Source organism: Lolium rigidum, chromosome 2 (assembly GCF_022539505.1).
Source record: "Lolium rigidum isolate FL_2022 chromosome 2, APGP_CSIRO_Lrig_0.1, whole genome shotgun sequence".
NCBI lineage: Eukaryota > Viridiplantae > Streptophyta > Magnoliopsida > Poales > Poaceae > Lolium > Lolium rigidum.
In genome coordinates this window covers 34040609-34065622 of record NC_061509.1, presented here as the reverse complement: position 1 = coordinate 34065622, position 25014 = coordinate 34040609, and the positions used below count along the sequence as shown (strand labels likewise).

Sequence of the window (25014 nt, the reverse complement as noted above, 5' to 3'; positions counted from 1 at the left end):
CTCTGGGGACTTTCAAAGGAGAGATGCCACTCCAGCCCCAGCCGTTCGCATGGGCAGCACCGGAACCGCCGAACTCATCGGCATACGTCGTCTACAAGATTGGTGGTGATCCTAGTGACTACCAATTCCTACCCGAGGCACCCAAGGAGATCCCGCACGGATACGCGTGTGCATACGTACCGGACCGCAACGCCCGGGCACTCTCGAACCAGGCTGCAATATCGGGGGCCTCTGGAACGGCAGAGGAACGTCGGAGCTGATCCCGAGAAGCAATCGTGGCTAGCTAAATACGCCACTCCGACAAACCTCCAAAGCCCAGCTCCCGCAGCTTGGCTTAGAACCGGAAAAGCAAGCATGGCTGGTTAAGTATGCCACCCCGGCGAATCTTCGTGGTTCGACACCTTCAGCCATCACAGCGGATCAGATTTGTGCAATCCTCGAAAGATCGGTTCGGCATGATGCCGAAAAGGAAGACGTTCGGCTACACCAAGCCGTACCCCAATGACTACGAACTGATCCCGCTACCACCCAAATATCGGCTCCCGGACTTCACGAAGTTTAGTGGATCGGATGGTTCCAGCTCCATCGAGCATGTGAGCCGGTATTTGGCACAGCTGGGCACGATCTCAGCATCGGACGAGTTGCGCGTGAGGTTCTTCGCACGGTCCCTCACAGGATCGGCTTTCGGGTGGTACACATCGCTGCCACCGAACTCCATCCGGACTTGGAAGCGCTTGGAAGAGCAGTTCCATGAGCAGTATCACTCGGAGGCTTCCGATGTTGGTATTGCCGATCTAGCGCAAGTACGACGAAGCGCGGGAAACAGGTGTCGGAATACGTCCAGCGCTTCAGGACCATTAGGAACCGATGCTTTTCGGCTCATATAAGTGAAAAAGAAGCGAGTCGAGTTGGCGGTGGTGGGTCTCTCATCATCGATTAAGGACGTGGCCTCCCAAGCAGACTACCCTTCATTGGCGCACATGGTGCAGAAGCTGTCAGCATATGAGCAGCGCCACCCAGATGTTTACCAGGACAAATTCAAGCGTGTTGTGACCCTGGTTGAGGCAGACGAGGATGAAGGTGCTGCGGGAGATCGGGAGGTAGCAGTGGCTGAATGGACTCGAGCGGCAGGCCCCGTGACCTGCAAATGGGTGAAGCCACAAGGCCCTCCAAAAGGGTTCGACTTCGACGTGACCAAGACTGAGCAGATTTTTGATCTCTTACTCACGGAGAAGCATATAAAGGTACCCGAAGGCCACAAGTTCCCCACGGTGCAAGAGCTGAACGGAAAGCCATACCGCAAGTGGCATAACACGTTCACCCACACCACCAACGACTGCAGGGTGTGGCGGCAGCAGATCCAAATGGCGATAGAAAACGGACGGTTAATTTTCAACCAGTACGCCATGAAGGTCGACACACACCCCTTCCCCGCCGTAAACATGGTGGAGTATACTTACCACGGAGGGTGCCAGCCGGATTTCTCGTGCAAAATCAATATGGTAGATCTTGGACACCACGCTGGCAAGGATGGAGATGAGGGCAGCTGCTCTCATAGCAAAGATACAGAGGAAGCCGCTCCACGCGATCGGCTCCGCCAAGACGCGAAAGCGCTACGTCACGGAGGGAGAGGTGAAAAACATAAGGTATCAACGACCTCTCTCCGATCACCTCCTCAACAAGTATGTGAGTCAGTATGACCAATGCCGGCGATGCGACGGCGATGATGAAGAAGATCGTCTGGCTAGGGACGACAGGAGACGTCGTCGGCATGATCATGATGAGGAGGAGCACGAGCGCCGTGCCAAGGAAAAGCTGGGGGAGCGAGTCGACAAGGATAGGCATTGGGACTGTCCCTTCTTCGTACACCGCCGGGATTCAGGAATGAGCCGATTGCCAACAATCGGCAATTGCCCAGAATGCAACCAGAAGAAGAAGGAGGCAGCCAACGTGTCCGTATTCAAGCGCCTAGGGCCTCTCCCGCCACAGAGCAAACGAGCTGAGTCCCCTCGATTGAAAGATCTCGAAGATTCAGAAGACGAGGGAGAAGAAGAAGACAGGTATCACCGGCCAAGGTGGTGCCCTGATGGACTTAGCCGTTCCCAGAAACGCAGGGTTCAGCGATTGCGCGGCCTGGAAGAAGCCGAGAGGTTATACTTGCATACATTGAGGAAGGCAAGGCCTGATCTGGCTGCGAAGGTTCAGCGAACCCTGGATGAAGAGGGTCGTCCACGGAAAATGGAGTGGCGCCCCAAGCAAAGGAAAGCCGATGATGAAACGTCGGCTGGCACAAACGTGGTGCTCGTTCTTCCGACGAAGCTTAGTGCTCCACGATTATATGATGCACTCAAGGTGGACGACGAAGAAACGCACCAACATGATAAAGTCAGAGATTGGGCTGGTTTTATCTACCGGCCTGAACGAGTAGCAAGAGCACGTCAATAAGCAAACGTGGCGAGGCTGATCCTTGTGATCGGCCCCAAAAATTTATGAAGGGACATCGCAAAACCTTCACCGAGCAAGCAACGTGGAGGCCGATTCCAGCAATCGGCCAAAATTACACCTCACCATCCATGCTGCCTGGGTTCAACATGTTATCCAACAGAGCCGATACCATCAATTCTCTTGACAGAATCGGCTCGGGGGGGCACCCAGGTGGATAAAACACGAGGGTATGCAGTAAAAGCGTCTCATCCTTTGATGATGGGTATTGGAGCATGGGGGCCGATACATAAATCGGCCGAAAATTCGAAATATTTTGAGCACAGCCGATGCAGCAGTCATCGACTTAAGGATATAAAAGCCGATGCATGGCCATCGACTCAAGAGGAATAACTGTTACGATCAGAGGGTCAATGGAGCACGAAGGGAGAATTTGATGGAAGAACTCCTCAATGGAGTGGTTCAATGGTTCAGCGGCTCGGATCTTCTCTTCAAGAGCAATACCGAGAGCAGCATGGGTGCGCAGATCAGGCCAAGGGTGGGTTGCCTCAGAGCCACCAAAGGAAAGGAGCCAATATGGCCTGCAAGGCGCAAGAAGTAGATTGAAGAAGCTCGGGGGGCAGCTCACCTTGAAGGTTCTCTGCTTTGGGGAGCCGATGTTGTTAAAATCGACTGGCTACGTCATGATTTGAGGCTAATGGCGGCACATGTGGCTGATTCGCCTTGATTAAGGCTCGGGGGGCAGCTCGCCCTAAAGATCTTTGCTCTGGGGAGCCGATTTGGTCGGAATCGGCTAGCCCTACAACACAACTGGTCTGGAGAGTGGTGTTCTGTTACGGAGTCATCAGTTCGAGCATCTCAGACAGTTCCTGTGTCTCTTTAAAAGACGCCCGCTCAAGATCAAGTCGCCAGCCTACTAAGATCGGCTGTGCCATCGTCATCGGTAGAGCTGGCTAGCTTGGAGGGATGGCTGAATTGGCCTGTCTCGCAAATTATCGTGAGAAACTGATGCGTTGCCATCAGTCATTAAGCATGGATTAGGCCAACAGTTGACAAAATCAGCATGAAAGAAGTCGGCGAAATCAAGTTAAGGGAAATTCTTCAGTAATATTGGGATTTCTTACAATGAAGAGCCGATTGCGCAAAGAAGGAAGAACAAAAGAAGGGTCTACTGACCAATCTACTACTGCTAGGCCTATACTAGTAGATCCTAATCTACGGGCCATCACTGCCCTCGTCGTCATCCTCAGAACTCTCATCGGCACTGCTGCCGATGGGTTCCTCGTCGCTACTCCCGTAGCCCTCTACGGGAGATTCATCCCCGTCCTCATCGTCGCTGCTGTCGTCGTCCCACCACATGCGGAGGCGTTTCGCCGGCGGGTAGCCCTCGAGGGAGTCATCGTCGTCGTCGTCGTCGTCTTCCTCTTCCTCTTCTTCAGAGGTGGGGCAGCCGTCCCAGGGGAACCGGCCGTCCTCGCTTTCCGACTCCAGTTCTCCGTCGGCGAGGAACTGGAGATCTTCATCCCCGCTGGTCAAGGACTTGTCGTCCTCGGACCAAATGGAGGAGGCGTGGCTCTCCTCGTCCCATTCTTCTGGGGCACGGATTTCCGGCGGCGTCTCGCGGGAGGAGTCGGACCCGTAGGAAAGCTCGGAGGAGGAGGAAGAAGACATGGTGGCACAGAGGGTTTTTTGGTGCTAGGGCGATGAGGACGAAGGAGGCGCAAGCTGTTGAGAACGGTTAAATAAAAGGGATATGAGGGAAATTCAATGCCACAGCAGTTTCCGAGGAGATGTTGCCCAACAGGAAAGTTTTACGGCCACGCGGAGGAGTGGAGAGGGCAAGGCATCATGATGAGGATTCTGCGGCGGTTTTCTCGCTTCCGCCACGACATGACCCGACGAAGGAAGAGCATAATGCTTTTGGAAATGTCATTTCCAAAACCAGGGGGGCATGTGTTATCACCGGAATTTGACCGAGTCAGATGTGGGCCGCGATCAAGATGGACTTGGAGAATATGCATGGAAGGGAATACGTGAATCGGCCTTTTATACCAAGTTGGGCTTAATTGCCCGTGTATCTGTAACATATTAGATCGCATCTTAGTTTAGAAGTTAGAATCTTACTCGTGCACGGTTTGGTGCACGCCCACATTAGAAAGTCCCCTGGACTATAAATATGTATCTAGGGTTTATGGAATAAACAACAACCAACGTTCAACCAACCAAATCAATCTCGGCGCATCGCCAACTCCTTCGTCTCGAGGGTTTCTACCGGTAAGCAACATGCTACCTAGATCGCATCTTGCGATCTAGGCAGCACAAGCTTCATGTTGTTCATGCGTTGCTCGTACTGAAGCCTTTTTGATGGCGAGCAACGTAGTTATCATAGATATGTTAGGGTTAGCATTGTTCTTCGTATCATATGCTATCGTAGTGCAACCCTTGCATATCTAGCCGCCCTTACACCTATCTTAGGTGTAGGGGCGGCACCCCGCTTGATCATTATTTAGTAGATCTGATCCGTTACGATTGCTCCTTGTTCTACAAGGATTAGTTTAATATCTGCAATAGTTAGGCCTTACAAAGGGGGGGAGGATCCAGCGGCACGTAGGGTGTCGTTCGTTGGCCCTAAACAGGATGTTCCGGGATCAACCTCGTGTTGGTTTTTAGGCCTTGTTTAGGATCGGCTTACGATCACCGTGCGTGGCCGCGAGGCCCAACTCCGGAGTAGGACGATCCGATTATGCGGTGAAAACCCTAAATCGTCGTAGATCTCATTAGCTATTTCTTGATCAAGCAGGACCACCATATATTCGGACACCTTGTCCGGATCATGGGTGGATCGGCTCTTTGAGCCGATTCACAGGATAACCTGAGAGCCGATCGAGGCTCGTATTTAATGTTTACGTGTATGCCATGCGAGAAACTAAGCGAGGCATCATCCACACCTTCCCGACCAGGTATAGGTCGGGTGGCACGCCCTTGTGATAAACATCGGACGTGCGACCGGGGAGGCTTTGCGGGCCGTCGCTCTGAGGGACTGGGGCCAGCCGCAGCCCTAGTTGTTCCCGGCTCTACCGTGTTGACCGTCTCTGCCCGCCAGGGGGTTTCTGACCGTCAACAGAAATTAATTATCCATGGTTGCTATCAAGGTTGATTCATCTTGCTGGTGATTGCTAGCTAGGGTTTATAGGTCCTTATAAGCAAGGTTGATGATGATTCTTTATTTACTTCAAAGGAATAACGTGTGAAGAACATACTTCTTAAATAATAAGAAGTATATCAATTAGGGTTGAGGTGGTCTAGGTTTTACTGTTGGTTCTTATTATATAAGGAATAATTGGCTTCCTAATAGGATGGTTGGTAAGTATCCAACACTAGTAGGGTTTAGTGGAATATGGTTAGGTAATGCTCGAATTTGGTATAGTTGCTCTCTGAGGTTCATCACATTGGTGTGATGCTAATTGAGGTTAATTAAGGGTGATTGTTTTTAGTAATAGGATCTAGGGTTTACACTTGGTTGGCCCTACTTAATGATTTAGGTCTGATGAAGATGAACACATGGGCTACTAATTAGTAGTGATAAGGTTCCCATATATTCTGTAGATGGGAATAAGCATTGAGTTGTTAAATATGAGTCTATGATTACTAATGAAGTAACATGATCACATGTTACTTGGGTTTTAGGTTTGGGAATAATTTAGGGTTCATATCAAGTAGTGGAACTAGGGTTTCTAATTGAATTAGGGTTTTGGTTTTACACATGAAATGGTGAATTCATGTTTTCCTACCATATGGAACTAGGGTTTTCTAATTACCCTATAATTCTTGGTTTAATAACTTCATTATCAAGTTGAAGTTATTAATGAGTTTGAAATAAAAATAATATTGGATTTGAAATTTTATTATTTTTGCTGCATTTAATATTTAAGGTAATTATTAATTAGGGTTTAAATCCTTCTAATAAGGATTTAACAAAATAACAAATAAAGAAAATTAGTTTCATTGTTTTCTTTATTTATTTACTCGGTTTTATTTAATTTGGAAAGTTTTCCTAATTATTGAATTTTAATTGAATTTAGAATTAATAAATGGGCTTAAATAACCGGAATTAAATAATTGAATTTTTATTAAAAATAAAAATTGCATATTATATTTTTATTGGATAGAGTTTTCTATTCTAAGAATTTTAATATCTTATTTTAATTTTTCTGAGTTAGTATGAATTTTATATGGATTTACAAAGTTGCAGCAATTATGGAATTGAATTTAAATGAAAATGGAAATGCTAGACACACTCGGGCTAACCTACACGCAGAGACTGGCCAGTGGGCCAGTGGTCCACGTGGACTGCCACGTGAGCGTGGACCAGGTCCAAATCGTGGACGTGGCCAGTGGAGCTCCGGCCGACGGCCAGTCGACGGCGGCGTCGGCACGGGAGGGCTCCCGCGGGGCTCTGCTCGTGTCTAGAGGAACTGGGGCGACGCGGTGAACCGAGAGGTGGCGGTGCCGCTCCGGTTTGGTCACCGGAGCGTGCTCGCCGGCGGGATGCTGCGACGGCGGACATGGTTACACGGCGCTAGGAGGCTACGGTCCTCGAATTGATGCACTAGGAAGCTCAGGAGGACCCCCAGCTTACCATGAGCATGATGGTGTGCTCCGTTGGTGCAGAGGTGGCCGGACGGCGACGATATCGTCCATGGCCGTGGCGGCGGTAGTCGGAGAAGAAGGCCAAATTCGTCATCACCAGAGCCTCCCCGCAAGCCCGCGACGACGAGAAGAACGAGGAGAATGCGCTGGTGATGGGGGTATCCACGGCGGGGCACGGGGCTTCCTTAATCGCCGGCGAGAGATGGAGGTCCGGGAGCTAGGGTTTCGGCTTGTTGGTCGATTGAGACGAAGGGGAAGGAAATTGAGGACTTCCCCGCCTTTTATACGACCTCCGGCGTGTGCTGGCGGTCTACAAATGCGGCGGCGACGCGGGACGTGGCCCTGGGCGTCGCGGTGTCGAGCTCCTGGGCGTCCAGAGCTAGAGACGAAGACGAAGACGTTCGTCTCGTCTTTATCCAAGCGAAGGGACACGGGCTGTTGTTGGGCTGTGAAGTGGCACTGGGCCATGGGCTTCTGCTGGACTCGGTGCTGGGCTACTGGCTGGGCTACACGGCCAGGTAAGCCAGGTAAAGTGTTTTTCTTCCTTTCTTTTCTTTTCTGTTTTTTTATTTTCTGTTTTCTATTTTATTGTTTGAATTCAAACTTGAATTCAGGTTATACTTGCAGGTTATAAATTATCTGAGTCTCCATAAGATTTGAGAACAATGCTTATAGCATAATTGTTTTGCTCAACAATAATTATTACTTGATTAAGTTGGGATTGTTGTGAGAGTTATGCCAAATTAAAATAAGCATTGTTTGGGTAATTATTTCAATTCCCTTATCAATTTGGGAACTAGATCTATTTAGATGATTTGAAGTTTATAACATGTGCAGGGTGAGCACATTTTTTTTAGGGTTTTCTAATACTTAGCAATATTGAAGGTTCACATATATTTTGATTAAGGCTAGTTTTTAAGATGAATGGTAATGAGGAGGAATTGGACCATGATTTTATGTGAAGAATTATTTCTAAGATGTTGTAGGGTTTATCCTATTTCAAGGTTGGCATTATCATCATATTTTAATAGCACCATGAATTACCTAAAGTAGAGATTACCCTCATTATGGTTTGGTCTTGATTATAATGTTAAGTGGTTGAGAACCATACATGATTTAACTAAAGGGTTTAGACCAGGTTTATCTTATACTCCATAATTAAGTATTGGTTTTAAATAGTGAACAATTCTAGGGTTCTCATTATACTCACATAATGGCCATTGATTTGCATCTCAATTATGCCTAGGTTCATGTTATGATCACCATAGTGATACGTAACTAGGGTTGAGGTTTAATTCTAGGTTGTAGAGATGAGATGACACCATATTGCATGAGCTAGGATTTAATCTCCCCTAACCATGATAAGGTGGTTGATTACCTAACATTTCATGTTCTCCTCTAGTTACTAAAGATCTGAGAATTGGTTCTATTTGATTCCACTTTTGTTATCCTTAATCCATTATTAAGTAACTAAAGTAGATATGGTTCTTTTTATAGTTAACTTTGGTTCTAATGATGAATTGTTTCACATCATAAAAAGTATAGAGTTTAACTCCAAGGTTTTCTTATGTCCTTAATTGAGGAATGAATGGAATATAGATGTGGTAGAATTATACCTGTGATCACCAAGTGGTTCACAAGTAAAGGTTGGGATATAAGTCTAGGGTTGCTTACTAGTTATCTCCCTATAATTTCAGGTGGGAATGAAATCTACTTATTCTAGTAGGGTTTAACTTATCCTCACATACTTCAAGAGCATGATCATGGTTAGACATGATCCACTTGTTCTTGATATCTTTACCTCAAGTTCTTAGGGTTTATGATCATCACTTAATTGATAATGATCAAGGTTTGGATTCCTAATGTATCTCTCATTAAATAGGTTTCTTACTTCCATGATCAAGTATTGACTTGATCAACTAGGGTATAACATCTCTCTTATAGTTTCTTGGGTGGACATGGCTATGGTTGTCTCAATGGATTATATCCCAGGGGAATACCTGAGATATTTTGTTAGGGTTCTACTTAAACAATGTTGATATTATCATCTGCGTATATGGATAGTTTTCTTCCTCACATTCAAGTGTTGCCTCAACCACTTGAGTGTAACACCATAGCTTGGGCTCTCTTATAAAGGAATGGTTTATTCTAGAGTTTATGGTGTATTCACCATATCTTAATAGATATCAAGTCTAAAACTCCACTTGGCTATCTTGGTTGAATTAATCTTCTCCTTACTTTATCAATTCATGGATATGGTGTTATTCCATGTGATAGTAGGTTATCTCACCACTCCATGGTGAAATGGTTTATAACCAAATACTTTAGTTCAATGGTTGTCCTCTATTCTTAAATAAATAAAACTAGGATTAGTATGGATGGTCTCTCTCTCCTTTGGAATGGACTTGAATAATATCCTGGGGTTCTTCTTTAAAGTTGATGATTTAAATGCTTGGATGTATATCCAAGGTTTAGCTCAAGGTTTGTTAATGCTTCTCTAATAATTATAATAGAACTCTCACCTCTATAGCTTTGATGAATAACTATTTGGAATAGAGAAGAATTATATTCTTCTTAAGTTGAATCTCCTTGTCTTGTTTCCAAGGTTAAAGTAGAATGGGTATCATAGGGTCTATGATAAGAGCATAGATTAGTTTAAGACATGGAGAAGATAAGTCAATAATGGTTTCTCCATTTTATTGTTACTTGGTTTGTAATTGAATAGATGTTCATATGCTATGGCAAGGTTTACCATATTATGATCTGTTTTGAGATCAAGCAATTGATCATTTAGTAAAGTGTTGTTGTGTTGATTATTAGTTCCATTTGATCTAACCCCTTAGATCAAATCATCTCTACCCAAAACAAGGTTTTAGCAAAGTCACATTGAGGTTTATAGCGCTTGACTTGATGAGCTACTTCAATTCCACCAAGGTCAAGTGAAACTTCGCATTCTTGTGATTGTTTTACTTTAAAGCGCGAAAATTCCCCAGATTTTCTATGCATGAATGCAATGCACACATCTGTTTCCTCTATTTTTTGTAACCCCATTACCTGGGATATTACACCTGCCCATGTCCCTCTAGGGAACCTAAGGATCCCAGGAACCGGTAGCGGCGCTTGAGCTAGCCTCCGTCTCGGGAACTTCGCTCGCCTTCTTGAGGGAGGGTTCCCGAGCACTGGTTTCTCCGCGGTCCCGCTTTGCCGGGCTTTGTGTCACTGTCACTTGGAAGAGGAAACACCCCAAATTTCCTTGGGCGCTCAGTTCGCGTGCGGAGTTGTCGGTCCATGTGACGTTGTTACCCTCATCGCTATCTCCCCACTAGTAGGAAAATACTACTAATCCTAGGTTTGGTAGCACTAGCGCTTTATATTTGTTGTGCGCCACTGCTATACACCAGCACCATGACTTATGGTGCGTCACAAGTGTGTCTAATGTGGGTAGGAATTTTAAGATACATGTGGCCCACCAAGACATGGTGTGCCATTGGTAAGTGGTCCCAAAAATCACCTTGGTGCGCCACCATTAAGTGGTTCCAAAAATCACCTTTGTGCGCCACTGGTAAGCTCCCCAAACTGGACCCGAGATCGTCTTTTCTATTTTGAAAAAATAAAGAAAAAAGATAGAGCTTTAAAATTTCAATTGTTAGGAAAATTAATAAATATGAATTTTAACAAATTTTGCAAAATAGCGTCATGTTTTGGTAAAATGGCTCTAGATTTTGTATACGACCTATGAGGAAAAAATATGAAAATGTATCTTCAGCAAAAGTTAAGTTACATCCGATTGCAATATCCTATGGCCATTTACGATTCTTTTAAATCCCTCAAAAAAAATTGGAACTTTTGAAGGTTATATATTTTGCTGCCAAAAAAATTAAAAAAAAAAGTCAAAATAGCAATTGCGCACCATGATGCCATGGGCCCTGGCCCGCCACTGGTACCTCGCCAGTGGTAAGTCTTACTAGTCGGATGTGAACCCGGCACGCGACTAGTATGGCAGGTACAAGTCGCGTGCGCCAGTACGGTCCGCTGCTACTGTGATTTTTTCGCAATTTTTTTTAAAAAGTGGGACCATTGCCCAGCTGTCCACGTGATTTTACAGAAAACACCCTAAAAACTAAAATAAATCAGTCGATTCCATGTCGTATCCTTGTGGCATTGACGAGAGGAGATAGTGCGGAGGAGGCGGTCACCGTCGCCGGAGGTGGTGCAGAGGAGGCGGGCGCCGTCGCGCGAAGGTGATGCGGAGGAGGAGGCGGTCGCCGTCGCCGGAGTTGGTGCGGGGAGGAGGCGGTCACTGTCATTGGAGGTGGTGTGGAGGAGGCGATCGCCGGAGGTGGTGCGTAGGAGGAGGCGGAGCAGGGCGCCGGATGTGGGTGGAGGAGGCGGTCTCCATCGTCGGAGGTGGTGCTCGTCTTTTTGGGGAGAAGGAGGAGAAGTGGAAGAGGAGGAGAGGAGAAGGTGGAGAAGTGGAAGAGGAGGAGAGAAGGTGGAGAAATGGAAGAGTAGGAGGGGAGAAGGTGGGGAAGAGGAAGAGGAGGAAGGGATAAGGTGGAGAAGAGGTAGATGAGGGGGGAGTTTAAAACTAGAGAGAGTGATTTTTAAAAATTTTCAGATTTGAATTTTTTTACGCCAAAATTTAAAACCTGAAACAACTCTGTTTTCCTTTTTAATTTTCTGGAATCTAAAAACCCGCCGACTATCACGCCTTAGTCGGAGGCTCTGAAGCACGGGAAATGCGAGCCTCTAATCATGCTATATCCAGATTTCCAGGCAAAATACCCAACACCCTCAAAAAAAAAAATCCAAGCTAGCCACTTTTCAGGATCTGATTAGGTCATTTTTTTCTCGAAAAACCGAAAATTGGTGGTTATTTCAAGTTGAGCGGATATCCGGGATCCACTAAATTTGCTCTTAATGGAGACAAAAAAAATGCAAGAACCAGTTTGTTGTCTTTCCTTAGAGATTTATTTATTTTTCATGTATTGTGAATAATTATGTGATACCTAACTTTCTCGAGATTGATTAGCTAGGATGTATGTGTATCACTGGTCGCTACATTTATTCTAACTTTACCTTTAAGAAGAAAAATATTCTATGATAATCCAACCCATTGCAAATTCTACTCCTAGTTAATGCTCCAAGAAGCTATCAATTGTAAAGAGGCAGTGAATAGTTGCGAAAGCGTGAATGAAGAACTATGGCAAGACGTGAGCTAGACAAACATTTATGAAATATGTATTAAAGAAATTAGAATTCTCAGCTGATAGAAAAAACTCCACAAAAGGTGAAAGTTAATGGAATTAGGAAACCTATTAAAAGTCTTTAAGTCGAATGTTGATTGGACTATGGAAATCCTCGCCATTGCTATGCGTAAAGAGTTTGCTATGGATTGGAAGAAGACCAAAATTTTTGGTGCGAGAGTGACAGGCGGTAGCTCGGGCGCTTACATGAAAATTACTACTATTAACTTCCCACTCCGAGAGGCAACACAAGTAATTAATGAGCCGGGCGCAAGTTCAAATAGCAAATGACCATCTTTTATTTATACTGAATTTTTTTAATTTAATTAAAATTTATTCTATCAACATAAGAATAGTTTTGAATAGGTTGCTAAATGTTATGGTACAATGTTTTCAAATTGTATTTTTTAATGAGATGAAGGCTAATAACATTTTGTAGACCGAACCATCTTTGATTCAAAATAAATGAACTCCGCTGATTAATTTGTGCCATTAATGAATTGTGGTGTGTATATATGCGCATGTGTGTGTATGTGTTCATATCTGTTTTATAAGATTTATAAATATCCTGTAGGGAGCCCTCTAAAGTGATGGGTCTACAAATATCCTGATAAAAAAATGCGTGTAACATTCTTCATCTCAAATGTATACGAACATGGAATTCTAGGATACATAAGGTGCCCAAAATATTCCAATCATAGATTCGCATCATGGTCTTGAGCGATGTGCGGCCACATCCGCGCGTGGCTGCTGGTTGCCATCCAACCTGGCGATACGGGCGAAGCAAGAGTTTGCGTGGGGTTAATTAGGGTAGTTTACTGAACGAGAAGGTAAGGAAGAACATCTGTAGTTTGAGAAAAATCAGAGGACCGGAGCTATTTGGACCACCTGCTGCGAGCGGGGAATTATTCAACCGCTACACGGCATGCGCGCGGACTGCCGCCCCGATCGAATTTCCTTGGTGGATTCAGCTGACCGACGACGCGCGGTCTACACCACCAAAGAGCGATCTCGCACTCAATCTGCTAAAGATTGCCAAGCTGCGATCATCCTATAGGGACACCCAGACGCACAAATAGTTGGCACTCTGTGGCCAGCGGCTTGTGGTGCCATGACCTCCACGAACTTGACCGGCCAGCCGGGGCAGGACTAATGAAGTACGACCTCCACGCCGTGTTTCTGTATAGTAGTATACAACTTTTGAACGACGACTTCCAAAGTCACGAATTATTTCCACACACGCCTGACCGCACTTAACTAGTAGTGGCAACTGTGGAAAGCTACCAGGCTACCACATCCACCCACACGCAGCTCTATTTAGCTACTTGAAGCTGCACCGATCTGATCAGTGACCACCCACCACCACTATCGATCTGCACCATGTATCGCTCCCTCGCCAAGTTCGTTTTGCTCCTCGCGGCAGCAGCGGTGACTTGGAGCAGCTTCTTTCTCGACGCCCATGCACGTTCGGCACATGAGGCCAGCGCGAGCTGCATAGAGCGTGAGAGGGACGCCTTGCTGGCCTTCAAGCACGGCCTCTACGACATCGACGACTACCTCGTGTCGTGGCAACATGAGAGCCAGAATTGCTGCCAGTGGGAAGGCATCACCTGCAGAAGCACGACCGGCCATGTCATCCAGCTTGACCTTCACGGAAGATATTATTTAGACGGCCAGATAAGTCCATCCTTGCTATCTCTAGAGCAAATTGAATACCTCAATCTGAACCATACATGCACTACGGGAAAAATATGCGTCGCCGTGCAGCATTTCTCGTAGTGATGTCTTACTGGGCCTAATGGTGGTGTTCCCAAGTTCTTGGGTTCTCTAAAGAACTTGAGGCATCTCGATCTCTCCTTCATGGTATTCAATGGTACAGTCCCTCCACAGCTTGGGAACCTTTCCAAGCTGGAATACCTCGACCTCTCCGGCTCAGACATGTACTCAACAGACATCTCATGGTTAACCCACCTACCTCTGGTGGTGTATCTTGATATGAGTGGTATGAATCTCAGCTCAATTGCTGCTGGTTGGTCTCTTGTGGTAAATAACCTTCCATCTTTGGAGTATCTCGGTCTTGCTTCGTGCTCACTATCAGGTGCAAACCAGTTCCTTGAACACCAAAATCTCACAAAACTTCACCACCTTGATCTCTCCTATAACTACTTCGGTCATCCAGTTGCGTCCGCTTGGTTTTGGAATGTAACAAGCATCAAATACATTGACATCTCTGAAACCTCTCTTCATGGTCCATTTCCTAACGCACTAGGAAATATGACGTCCCTCCAACATCTATTTTTTCCATGCAGTCTGGATTTCGATTACGGAGTGACCACATGTAACAAGGCAACAATGACAGTTGACATGAGAAATCTTTGTGATTTGGAAGAACTAGTGCTTGATGGAAGTCTATCCTCTGGAAACATTACAAAGTTTCTAGAGAATCTGCCACAATGTCCATCCAACAGATTCAAATACTTGAGTTTGAAGAGCAACAATATGAATGGAATAATGGCAGCTGGATTGGGTCAGTTAAATAGCTTAATTAGGCTTCACCTTCCTTACAATAACATTTCAGGATCAATACCACTAAGCATAGGAAATTTGTCTTATTTAGAGTACCTTGACCTTTCTAACAACCATCTTACTGGGCATATAACGCCAGAGCTAGCGAATTTGACTAGTTTGCAGTATATATCAATGTCCAATAACAATCTTATTGGACCTATACCCCTATGGACAGCGCGACAGGGGAGATTAGAATATCTTGACCTTTCATACAATAGTTTTAATGGAACAATACAGTTGGGCATAGGGTTGTGCACTAGATTACGTTACCTCTCACTTTCTTACAACCATCTCACTGGCCCTATACCACCATGGTTGGGGAATTGCACTAAAATGGGGTATCTTTCTCTTTCCAGCAACCAACTTACTGGACCTATACCAATGGAGATAGCTAGTTGCACTGATCTAGGTTACCTTAGTCTTTCTAATAACCTTCTGACTGGACATGTGCCATCCAAGATTGGTATGCTCATAAATTTGACAGAACTAGACCTTAGAAACAATTACCTGGATGGCATGATAACAAATGAACACCTAGTTACTCTAACAAAGTTATTGCACTTGGATTTATCGAATAATTTTTTCAGAGGTCCTCTTCCATCAGAGTTTGGTATTCAGTTAGGCTTATATGAATTCATTGTATCCTCCAATAACTTCATAGGCCATATTCCTAAATCCATTTGCCAGTTGGGAAGACTAATTGTCTTAGATTTATCGAACAACTTTCTAGAGGGAGAATTTCCTCAATGTTCTCAGGAGCCGAACTTGGTTTTCCTCCTTTTAAATAATAATAGATTTTCTGGCAAGTTCCCATCATCACTTCGAAACTACTCGAACTTGGCCTTTGTGGATATGTCAAGGAATAATTTGTATGGAGAGGTACCACAGTGGATTGGAGAGTTGGTATATTTGCGCTTTCTGCAACTAAGCCACAACTTGTTTCATGGAAAAATTCCAACTAGTATCACAAACCTTTGACGCCTCCGTCAACTGAGTTTAGCGGGAAACAATATGTTTGGTGCTATACCATGGTCTTTGTCAAATTTAACAGCAATGTCCCAAAAACATACAAGAAGGAATGGGGTTGAGTTGGCTAAATGGTACATTGGCGCTGTGGGTGACTTTACAGAGGTTGTTTCGGTTGTGATGAAGCGCCAAGAACTAAAGTATGGGTTTGGAGTTTTTGATGTGGTCGGTATTGACCTATCGCTCAATCAGTTAGTCGGTGGAATTCCAGATGGGATAACTTGTCTTAACGGATTGTTGAATTTGAACTTATCTTGGAACCAGCTGAGTGGGGAAATTCCTGCGAAGATTGGGCTGATGAAATCAACTGAATCACTAGACCTGTCAATGAACAACCTTTCTGGCGAAATCCCGACAAGCTTGTCTGATTTGACATACTTAAGCTCCTTGGACTTGTCATATAACAATCTCGAAGGAAGAATACCACCTGGAAGTCAACTTGACACCTTGTATATGGAAAATCCATCCATATACACTGGCAACGTTGGTCTGTGCGGCCACCCTCTTCAAAGGAATTGCTCGGGAGACAATACACTAGAGCATGTGAATCAACATAAAAGGGAGAAGGTTTCTGAGTCAGTGTTGTTCTTTTACTTTGGCCTTGGGTCTGGATTTTTTGCTGGCATGTGGATCGTGTTTTGCGCTCTGCTATTCAAGAAAGCATGGAGAGTTGCCTATTTCCGCCTCTTCGACAAGGTTTACGACAATGCATATGTGTTTGTGGTTGTTACTTTGGGCAGGATGAAAGGAAAGGCCACGGGTTGAGTGGGACATTCAACAAAACTATGTTACCGTGATGCTGGTGCCTAGTGTGACCGGGCTGTATGAATAAATGAAGGTGCAAAAATATTTATCGCATTCTGCTCGTATGTGTGTATTTTGTTTTCCCCGTTTGGCGCGACATGTGACCGTTAGGCGCGTCATGTGAACATTGTGTAATGAATTAATGCACCTGTCAATACCGTTTGTACTAGTGGGTCATGATGAACCCCCATGGTTAGGCTTTTTCCAGCTCTGGTTCTGTTTCTCTCGACAATTCATAATATTCAATTGATTGTGTTTTCTGAGAGCACAAGAAGCACCCAAAACCGACCCAAGATTTCCCCGGCCACTATAGCAACAACATACATGAATAAAAGAGATATTGAGCAGTTTCAACATTGTCACAACCGACCTCGACATCTCAGATATTGCTAGCTGCTTCGGCTATCAAATCGCTTCCTTTCCGTGCAAATGTTTGGTCATTCCCTTATCTGACAAAAGATTAAGGAAAGTTGATCTGCAAGATGCCTTTGACAAGCTTTGCTCAAAGCTAAAATCGTTGAAACATTTGCACCTCTGGCTCGGAGACAGGCTCATTCTCGTGAGGCATGCCCTCTCAGCAATGGCAGTCTTTCCGATGCTTGTCATCGATCTGCCAGTATGGCTTAGGGCGTCTCCAGCAGCGCGACGCATTTCGGACGTCCAAAAGTGATCGCGAGCGTTCGTTTGCGTCGTCCCGCGGACATATTTTGTTCGCTCGTCCGTTTGCGTCTGGGTGTGCTCCCAGCGGGGCGACCCATTTTTTAAATTGCAACATAGTTAAAAACATTCAAAATAGTACATAAAAATGCATAAAAACTATACAAAGTAGATCTATAGGCCTAAACTACTTGCTTCCAGATGGGCCGACACCGTCGTTGCGTCGCTCTGTCGCCTGCTTCTCCGCCGCCTCCCACGCGGCCGCTATGGCTCGGTGCGCCGCCGCGTCCTCTTGCGAGCATCGCTCCCGACCTCGCGTTGGCGGCCTCGTCCTTCAGCGTCTCGAAAGACTCGACGAGGACCCGCTGCTCCGCCGCCTTCTCCTCCGGCGTCGGCACATCAGGGTCATCAGAGGACCAAAACAAGGCGGGAGAAGCGTTAATGCTGGAAATGGGCCCGGCCCATTAGAGCAATGCAGGCTGTAGAGGTTACGCGGCGCATCCATACACGATGCAAAGGGCGGTGCATAGGATTTGCCGTACCAACGGCCCTGAATTGTTTGTCCCACTGGCCCATGAACCATGGATTAGCGTGGCCCATTCCCACCGTTGTGAGTTATCACACGCTGTAGACTTGTCCAAAAAGATGAGCTATATGCATGCAGGAATATGCATGTACGCGACTGAGCTCGTCGATGGAGCGTGTCAGTGTGTGAGCAACCACGACGATGGACAAAACAGTGTACCGATTGCCAGGGGACACGGTGCATTAAAGCGGCGGCCATCAAATGTTTTGTAACGTTGGACGTAACGAATCATGGGGTCAATGCGATTGCAAAACGTGCATGTGTAGTACTGCCCCTACCGCGCGCCAGGCCCATGCTAGCTGCTGAGGGATGGACCGGTTCATTACTAGTTGATGACCTTGATGCATAGTAACGATATTAAGGACGCCACTAGTAAAAACCAACCTGTGGATGGATGGTTATGAAAGCAATGACACTTCCAGTTCATCAGAGTTTAAACTTTATGTTTGACATTTTGGTGTCTCATTAAAGGCGGAATATTTTTTAGTGGGACGCGATATTTCCGTTGACAGCGAGACGTATGTGGTGATTTCGTCAATTTTAAGACTCGTCGGATGATAATTCTTGGACGCGGTCTCTCAGAGGTGCTCATAAATGTAGGGTGTGCGTGCGTTCATAATGGTGAGTGTATGTGCGTATATGCGAGCGTCTAAGTCTGTATTGTGTCTCGCAAAAAAAGAGACGGCTCTAGCGGGTTTGTTTTCATCATGTTGGGTATTCCCGTGAATAGAAATGCTGGCATTGTTTTCATACTTGTCCATGTGGGTCGCGAGTGCAACCAGTGCTGCTTGAACCAAAATTTTAGTGATCATGTTGGGTCTTCTCGTGAATACAAATGCTGGCATTGTTTTCATACTTGTCCATGTGGGTCGCGACTGCAATCACCAGTGCTGCTTGAACCAAAGTTTTAGTTGTACGGCAACGCGCGCTCGCGGAAGAACGCACCGGCTAGCTAGCTAGGCCGTTGCTTGTCTCACTCTCAGTCCAGCGCCGCCGCGACGAGCCTCACCGGCACGCGCGCTCGGTTCAAGCCGCCGTAGCAGGTCGCAACCGCGCGGCCTCGTTAACGCCGTGCACCGCCACCTCCCGCCATCACGACGCGCGCGCAGTGGGCATGCGCGCGTGCATCGGTCCATGTCCTTGAACACGGGGGAGCGAGGACCAGCGGGCGCCGCCTCCCACGCGCAACGAGCCTCGTCGGAAGACGCGCGTCGGCCTCGTCGATGTTGCGCGCGGTGGAGGTGGGCAAACTCGTGCAAGCAGACGCCCGGCAGACGTGGTTGGCGGTGTCCTTGGAAAAAGATGGGAAAAGTTGGGGCAAGTGAGAGCAGGGAGGTGATGATGTTTTGTCTCACTGTGCACTTCGAACGAAATCTCGACGAAATTTGATCTTGGGAATTGGAATGGATCACGCACGGACAATTTGTCCGTTTAGATCACGCACTGGACATCGTTGGCACGTTTGGTAGTCTGTATGGATCTTGGCTCGCATCAGCCCAGCAAATTTCGGTCCGTTTGAATGCCTGCAGCCCAATACGTTCTTGCATGAACCGGGTTTTAAAGCACCCCGGGACAGGCCTAGAGGAACGCCCGGAATGACAGTTTCTCCAGGGTCAGGCCCGTTGCGGCCAGAAACCTGCACGCGTGGAGAAGGGAGGCGGAAACGCCGCGTCCATTCGGGAACACGCGCCATAATTAGGCTCACCGCTCCCTCTCCTTCCTCTCACTCGCAACCTCCCCTAAACTGTCACATCACCCGGCGGTTCCCCTCCCGCCGACCAATCCGCCGCACCGCCGCATGGAGGAGCACCGGTACCGGAGGAGGAGACTTCGGCGAGCAGCACCGTGACATCGGCTGCAATCTGCTCCGCAGTCTTCATCGGTATCTCGACTTCGCCCGCGACCTCGAGCTCGTCCCCGGCCGGAACAATGGCGGCAATGACCTCTCCTTCTCACCTTCGTACTCGTTCTGGCAGAACATGCCATGCTCGGGCATTTCCGACGACATGCACATTAAATCTGCTAGGGTTTCCGTTAGGATAGCGGTCGGATTGACGTTTGCAAGGTGTTCGTCCCCATTTATTGATGTTCTTGTCCAGTTCTTGCTTTTCATGGTCTCGATTTGCTTAGATCTGTTACTCTAGTATCGGATTACGGTAGATCCTTCCTAGATCGGGCTTTGGATTGCTGAAACTGGCAGATCTTACAGTGCATGCAAAGTGGGGAAGGGTTTTTTGTGCTGGGGTTTAGCATGTTGAGATTGATGTGCGGAATGAGTCGCGGTAGTTTGTTGTAGATTGTGCAGTTTCTGATTGAACTAGGCCGATGATTGTAACCGGTAATCATAGTGTGAGGAGATGATTGATCAGAACCTATGGCATGACTGAACATCACCATGCTATTGGTTCAGATCAAACATCTCCTCCATATGTGCTCATTGTATGAGTCCTATGCTACTTTGCTTTCCATGTTTGTACTTCTTCAGTTGTTCAATGGCCAATGATTTAACTATGGCACAACGGAAGGCAGGGTGTTATCCTCAAACTTAGTCGTGTGTGCCATATTACTTGCACACTAGACTTAGTTTGTGGACAGTCCCTTTGCTTGCCGTGTGATCCAATATATGAGGCCTCATTTTGTTTGTCTAGTGCATTGGCCAATGATTGAACAATGGCACACTGGAAAGCAAGGTGCTACCCTCAAATTTAGTTGTGTGTGTGTGTGATTACTTGCACACTAGACTTAGTTTGAGGGCAGTCCCTTGAGCTGCCGTGTGATCCAATGTATGAGGCATCACATTTTTCCAATGTTCGTTTTCATCTATATACTTGTGAGCAAGCACACCTCTAATGGCATGTGTTCTTGTGGCAGACTGAGAAGCTCAAGCTTGGGTCACCTGAGACCCCCGACGAGGGACCGTCCATGAAACGAAGGGCGGCAAACGTCGGCCACTTCCAGACAGACGTAGGGCCGGACCAGTTCCTGCGCATCGTCTTTAGGCCCACCTTCAAGCGGCTACGGATCCCTCATGATTTCGTCAGGTGGTTCGGAGAAATCCCTTCGAACATCATCGTCACCACCAATATTGGCTGCTACTGGAGGATGGCTACGGTGAGAGAAGACAATGACGCATACATCGACCAGGGATGAGCAGCCTTCGCCGTCGCTCATCAGTTGCAGATAGGCCAATTCCTCGTCTTCAAAAAGGTGTTCACCTTCCAGTACAATGTGGTCATCTTCGACCACACCTGCACTGAGGTGATGACCATGTGTCGTTACCATGGCGACGCCACCAGGTGTGTCGTCTTCCAAAGTCATGTCTGAAGCTTACCAGATCTGTGTGTAGTTGTTGTTCATGCCGTCTGTTGAACTATGATCGTCTATGGTGTGTCGTGAACTATGATCGGCCTGTGTCGTGAACTATGACCGTGTTTGAATTATGATCAGTGCTATGTTTGCCTAAACTGTGAATTGTATTCTTGCTTGTGCTTTTGATCACTCGTAACCTCACCACCGAAGGTAAGGTAAGAAGTAAGCATAAACATATTCTAGGTTGCAACCAAACAACATGGCCGCCGTTCGGGGCTGCTATAACGCCAACCGACGTACCAAACGGGCAGAGCCCAAATCTCAACGGGACCGAAAAAAACTCTATGCAGACCACCAAACAACGTGACTTTTATGATTCATGGTCCATCTACGACGCGCAGGGGACTCCTTCCCGCTGCGCCAGTGGTATAGGAATCTGATGCAGACAACCAACCGCGCCCTATATACCTTGTGCCTGCCGACTGTGACCATCGGTGGATGGGTCTCCAGCCCGCGTGCTGGAGATACCACATCGCGCGCGGTCAGCGCGCCGGCCAAGCTATGTTCCGTGTACTCTAGCATGGAGATGCAGCAGCTGGGGGTTGACGGTGCACAAGAGTAAGCGAGTGAGTCAGGCGTTGGATCTGCTGTGTGATAGTACAACTTCCCCATCGACGCTCTCCCGTTCCGGCAGCTGGTCGGTGCTGCATGCAGGCAGTGATCAGTGTCGGTCATGGACACGGCCTATGCCAGCTCGACCGTCCCTTTGAAGCCGAGGCTACATGCACGGCTGTTTGCGCTCTCGATTGAGCGTTACAGCATGATACTACGTGCGTGGTGCGTGCATTGTGCATGAATGTGCAAAGCTGGCTGGCTAATCCATCTTGAGCCCACGCACGCACAGTTTAACACGACGTGCAATTTGTAGTACAGTGGTACACGAGGAGGTGACGTTGCTACTTGCGTAGCTCGATCGTGACTTTTCGCTACTTCTTTTGGTACCATTCTTCCCTGAGACAGCAAGAGGCCTCATGCGGACCCACCTGACACTGCGTCAGGTACCCAGATTGCCGCCACAAAAAAGTGCCGGTAAAGACACCAAAAGTGCCGGCAAAGATTTTTCAAGGCACAAAAAAAAGTGCTGCGTTTATTCCAGTCGAGGTAGGTCTTTACCGGCATTTTTAAAAAAGTGCCGCTAATTGTATATTAAGGCACTTCCAAAAATGCCGCTAGTTAGTATTGCCGGTACTTTTGAAAGATGCCATGGAATCTTTTTGATGGCACTTTCCGAAAATGTCATAGAATCTTTTTGCCGGCACTTTTCGAAAAATGTCACGAAATCTTTTTCCTGGCATTTTTAAAAATGCCATTGAATCTTTTTGGTGGCACTTTTCAAGATGCCATAAAAAAAATTGACTACACTTTTCAATGATGCCTTATATTACATTTGAAGGCTGTTTTCAACAATGCCTTTGATTATGTTTACATGCACTATTCAAAACAAAGCAATAATCATAGTGCTTGCACAAATATATGCGAGTTATCATATTGCCTGGTATTTTAATCAAACACGAGTAACCTGATCATGCATTAAAATTGTAGCCAGACATCTAAATTATAGGATATGGAACCAACATTTGCAAGTAGCGTCTAAATTACAAAATCATTACATGATCTTTAACCAGCAGCTCGTCCCCAACCTCGCCGGCAAGGTCTCCTCTCCCAAGCAGAGCATCTCGCCGTGATCTCCGGCAAGCACCACCACGGCAACCTCTGGTCTCTCCAACGGCATTCTTCGACCTCAAGTGCATTCCCTCCTCACTAGAGATGTGCGATCTAATCCCAGTCCAATGAAAAATAATTCAACGCCCAATACGGGTTCCCTTGCCTTGCCTCCTCCGTGGTCTTGCATCCGCATCAGAACTCATTCTGGCATTTTTAATCACTACAATTCAGTTTACAGTTTCTACGCAAGCAGACAACACAACATCCCATGGAATAAGTCCAAGGTATAAGAACTTTAGGCCACTTCCAAAATTATGAATAAACCAAAGTTGCAATATTGTGTATAGTAACACATAGGAAAACTCCACATTTTTAGCCAAACACAAATACAACTCAGTCTGCTGGTATCACACTAAATCGCGACCAAGAGTAAATTGAGGTCCCAGCGGGAGTAAACAATACCACATGTAGAGCCCGTACACCTTTTTAGCATGAACTTCTCACTGGCTATATTGAATTCAACATCTGCCACCTATATAAAAGAAACACAAAGGAAATCCAGGGCCACGAGGACAGATTTTGATAGCAAAATCCACGTAAAAAGATGTGCGAGAACTGGATAAGAGCAGGTTTGTAACACCTGACCTATGAACCCAACATAAACAACACAAGTCGGTATCGATAATTTATAATCAAGGCGTGGACTAAAATTGCTTTTGGAAATTCTGCAACTTGCTGTCATATTTATAGGTAGGTATACAAACATACTAAGCTACTAACCGAAGAAACTGCTATAAATAAAAATAAGAGCTTGACAATAGCCATCTAGGTAATAACAATGGAAGCCCTCACCAAAGAAAAATAAGCCAATCGAACCTGACAGTTGTTATGGTAATATCGTAGAAGTGCTTAGACTAAGATCCTGAAAACTGACTTGTTCATCACAATAATGGATACATAACTGAAAATAGTTTAACCATATAACTGAGAATAGTTTACCTTGATAGCAAATGTTGGACATCTGCTGCTTGCTTAGAAAAAATGCCCTTGTTGCCTCCCTTTTTAGTAGTGATACCGAATCCGATATAGCCGGAGATATGGTATTCTCTTGATTCAGAGGAAAGAATGAGACAGAGATAATAGTGTTCCTCATACAGATCATTAGTCAACCGGTAGAAAGCCAGAGCACATACGCTTCTTTTGTTGCAACTGGATGCAAAGTAGATAATGAGAGACTGTCCACGTAACACATTCTGAGAACAATGCGACAATTCCAGGTCAAGCAATACTAAAATACTTCAATGTGATGCTCAAGCAATGAAGAATACACAAGCAATGAAAATGTATCTTACTCGCAATGCTGATCAAAGCCATCAGCACGCTCCGCAATGCTTACTGTTCTTCAAAACCTACATATTGCATATACAGTTTGTAACAACTAGAGATTGTGCCTCATATCAACTAATAATGAATCATGTTCATGGCAACTATAAATTCGATAACAAGATCACACCATTTGAACATAAATACATATCAATGGTGGGTATGGGCATTTTAACGAACAAATCAATGGTGGGTGTAGGCATTTTAACGAATACATCGTGGGCAACAATTATCCCCAAATCAGAGTTGAATGGATCAACTAATGAACTGCACGATAGGGGCTAGATTTGAAGACTAATCCATGTATGCAACTGAACATCAAATCCCAAACACATTAGTGGACTCACCAGATGATGAGTGCCCCTCATCGTCGATGGGAATGGACGATGCTCGTGGCTGCGGCCTGGTGCCGTCTCCATGCTTGCAGAAAGCAAAGCAACAAAAAAGTAGAATCAGCCAAAGAAATTTACACAGACCTCGACTTGATGTAGTATTTGCAAATTGCTGCACATTGGACATGGCATTGACTTTATATGCAAGGAAACGCAGTAATCTAGCAGCAAGAGCGTGTGTGTTTTTTTGGGATTAGAGACGAAGTGTAGAACTATCCAACTGGAC

At 46.0% G+C, this 25014-nt stretch overlaps 1 protein-coding gene and 1 long non-coding RNA gene across 2 annotated transcripts; one reads left to right on the top strand and one right to left on the bottom strand.

Annotated features, from left to right (window-relative positions):
* The first annotated feature begins 13718 nt into the window (after positions 1-13718).
* Positions 13719-16072, top strand: LOC124689478 (LRR receptor-like serine/threonine-protein kinase FLS2). Its single transcript, XM_047223002.1, has 2 exons — positions 13719-14071; positions 14120-16072. The coding sequence occupies exons 1-2, from the start codon at positions 13719-13721 to the stop codon at positions 15882-15884; spliced, it is 2118 nt and encodes a 705-aa protein (XP_047078958.1). The 3' UTR covers positions 15885-16072.
* Positions 16073-23328: 7256 nt separating this feature from the next.
* Positions 23329-24285, bottom strand: LOC124686214. The gene is made up of 2 exons (XR_006997754.1): positions 23890-24285; positions 23329-23545 (listed from the first exon to the last, which is right to left on the bottom strand). It is a non-coding gene; the product is annotated as an uncharacterized LOC124686214 (long non-coding RNA).
* Positions 24286-25014: the final 729 nt, after the last annotated feature.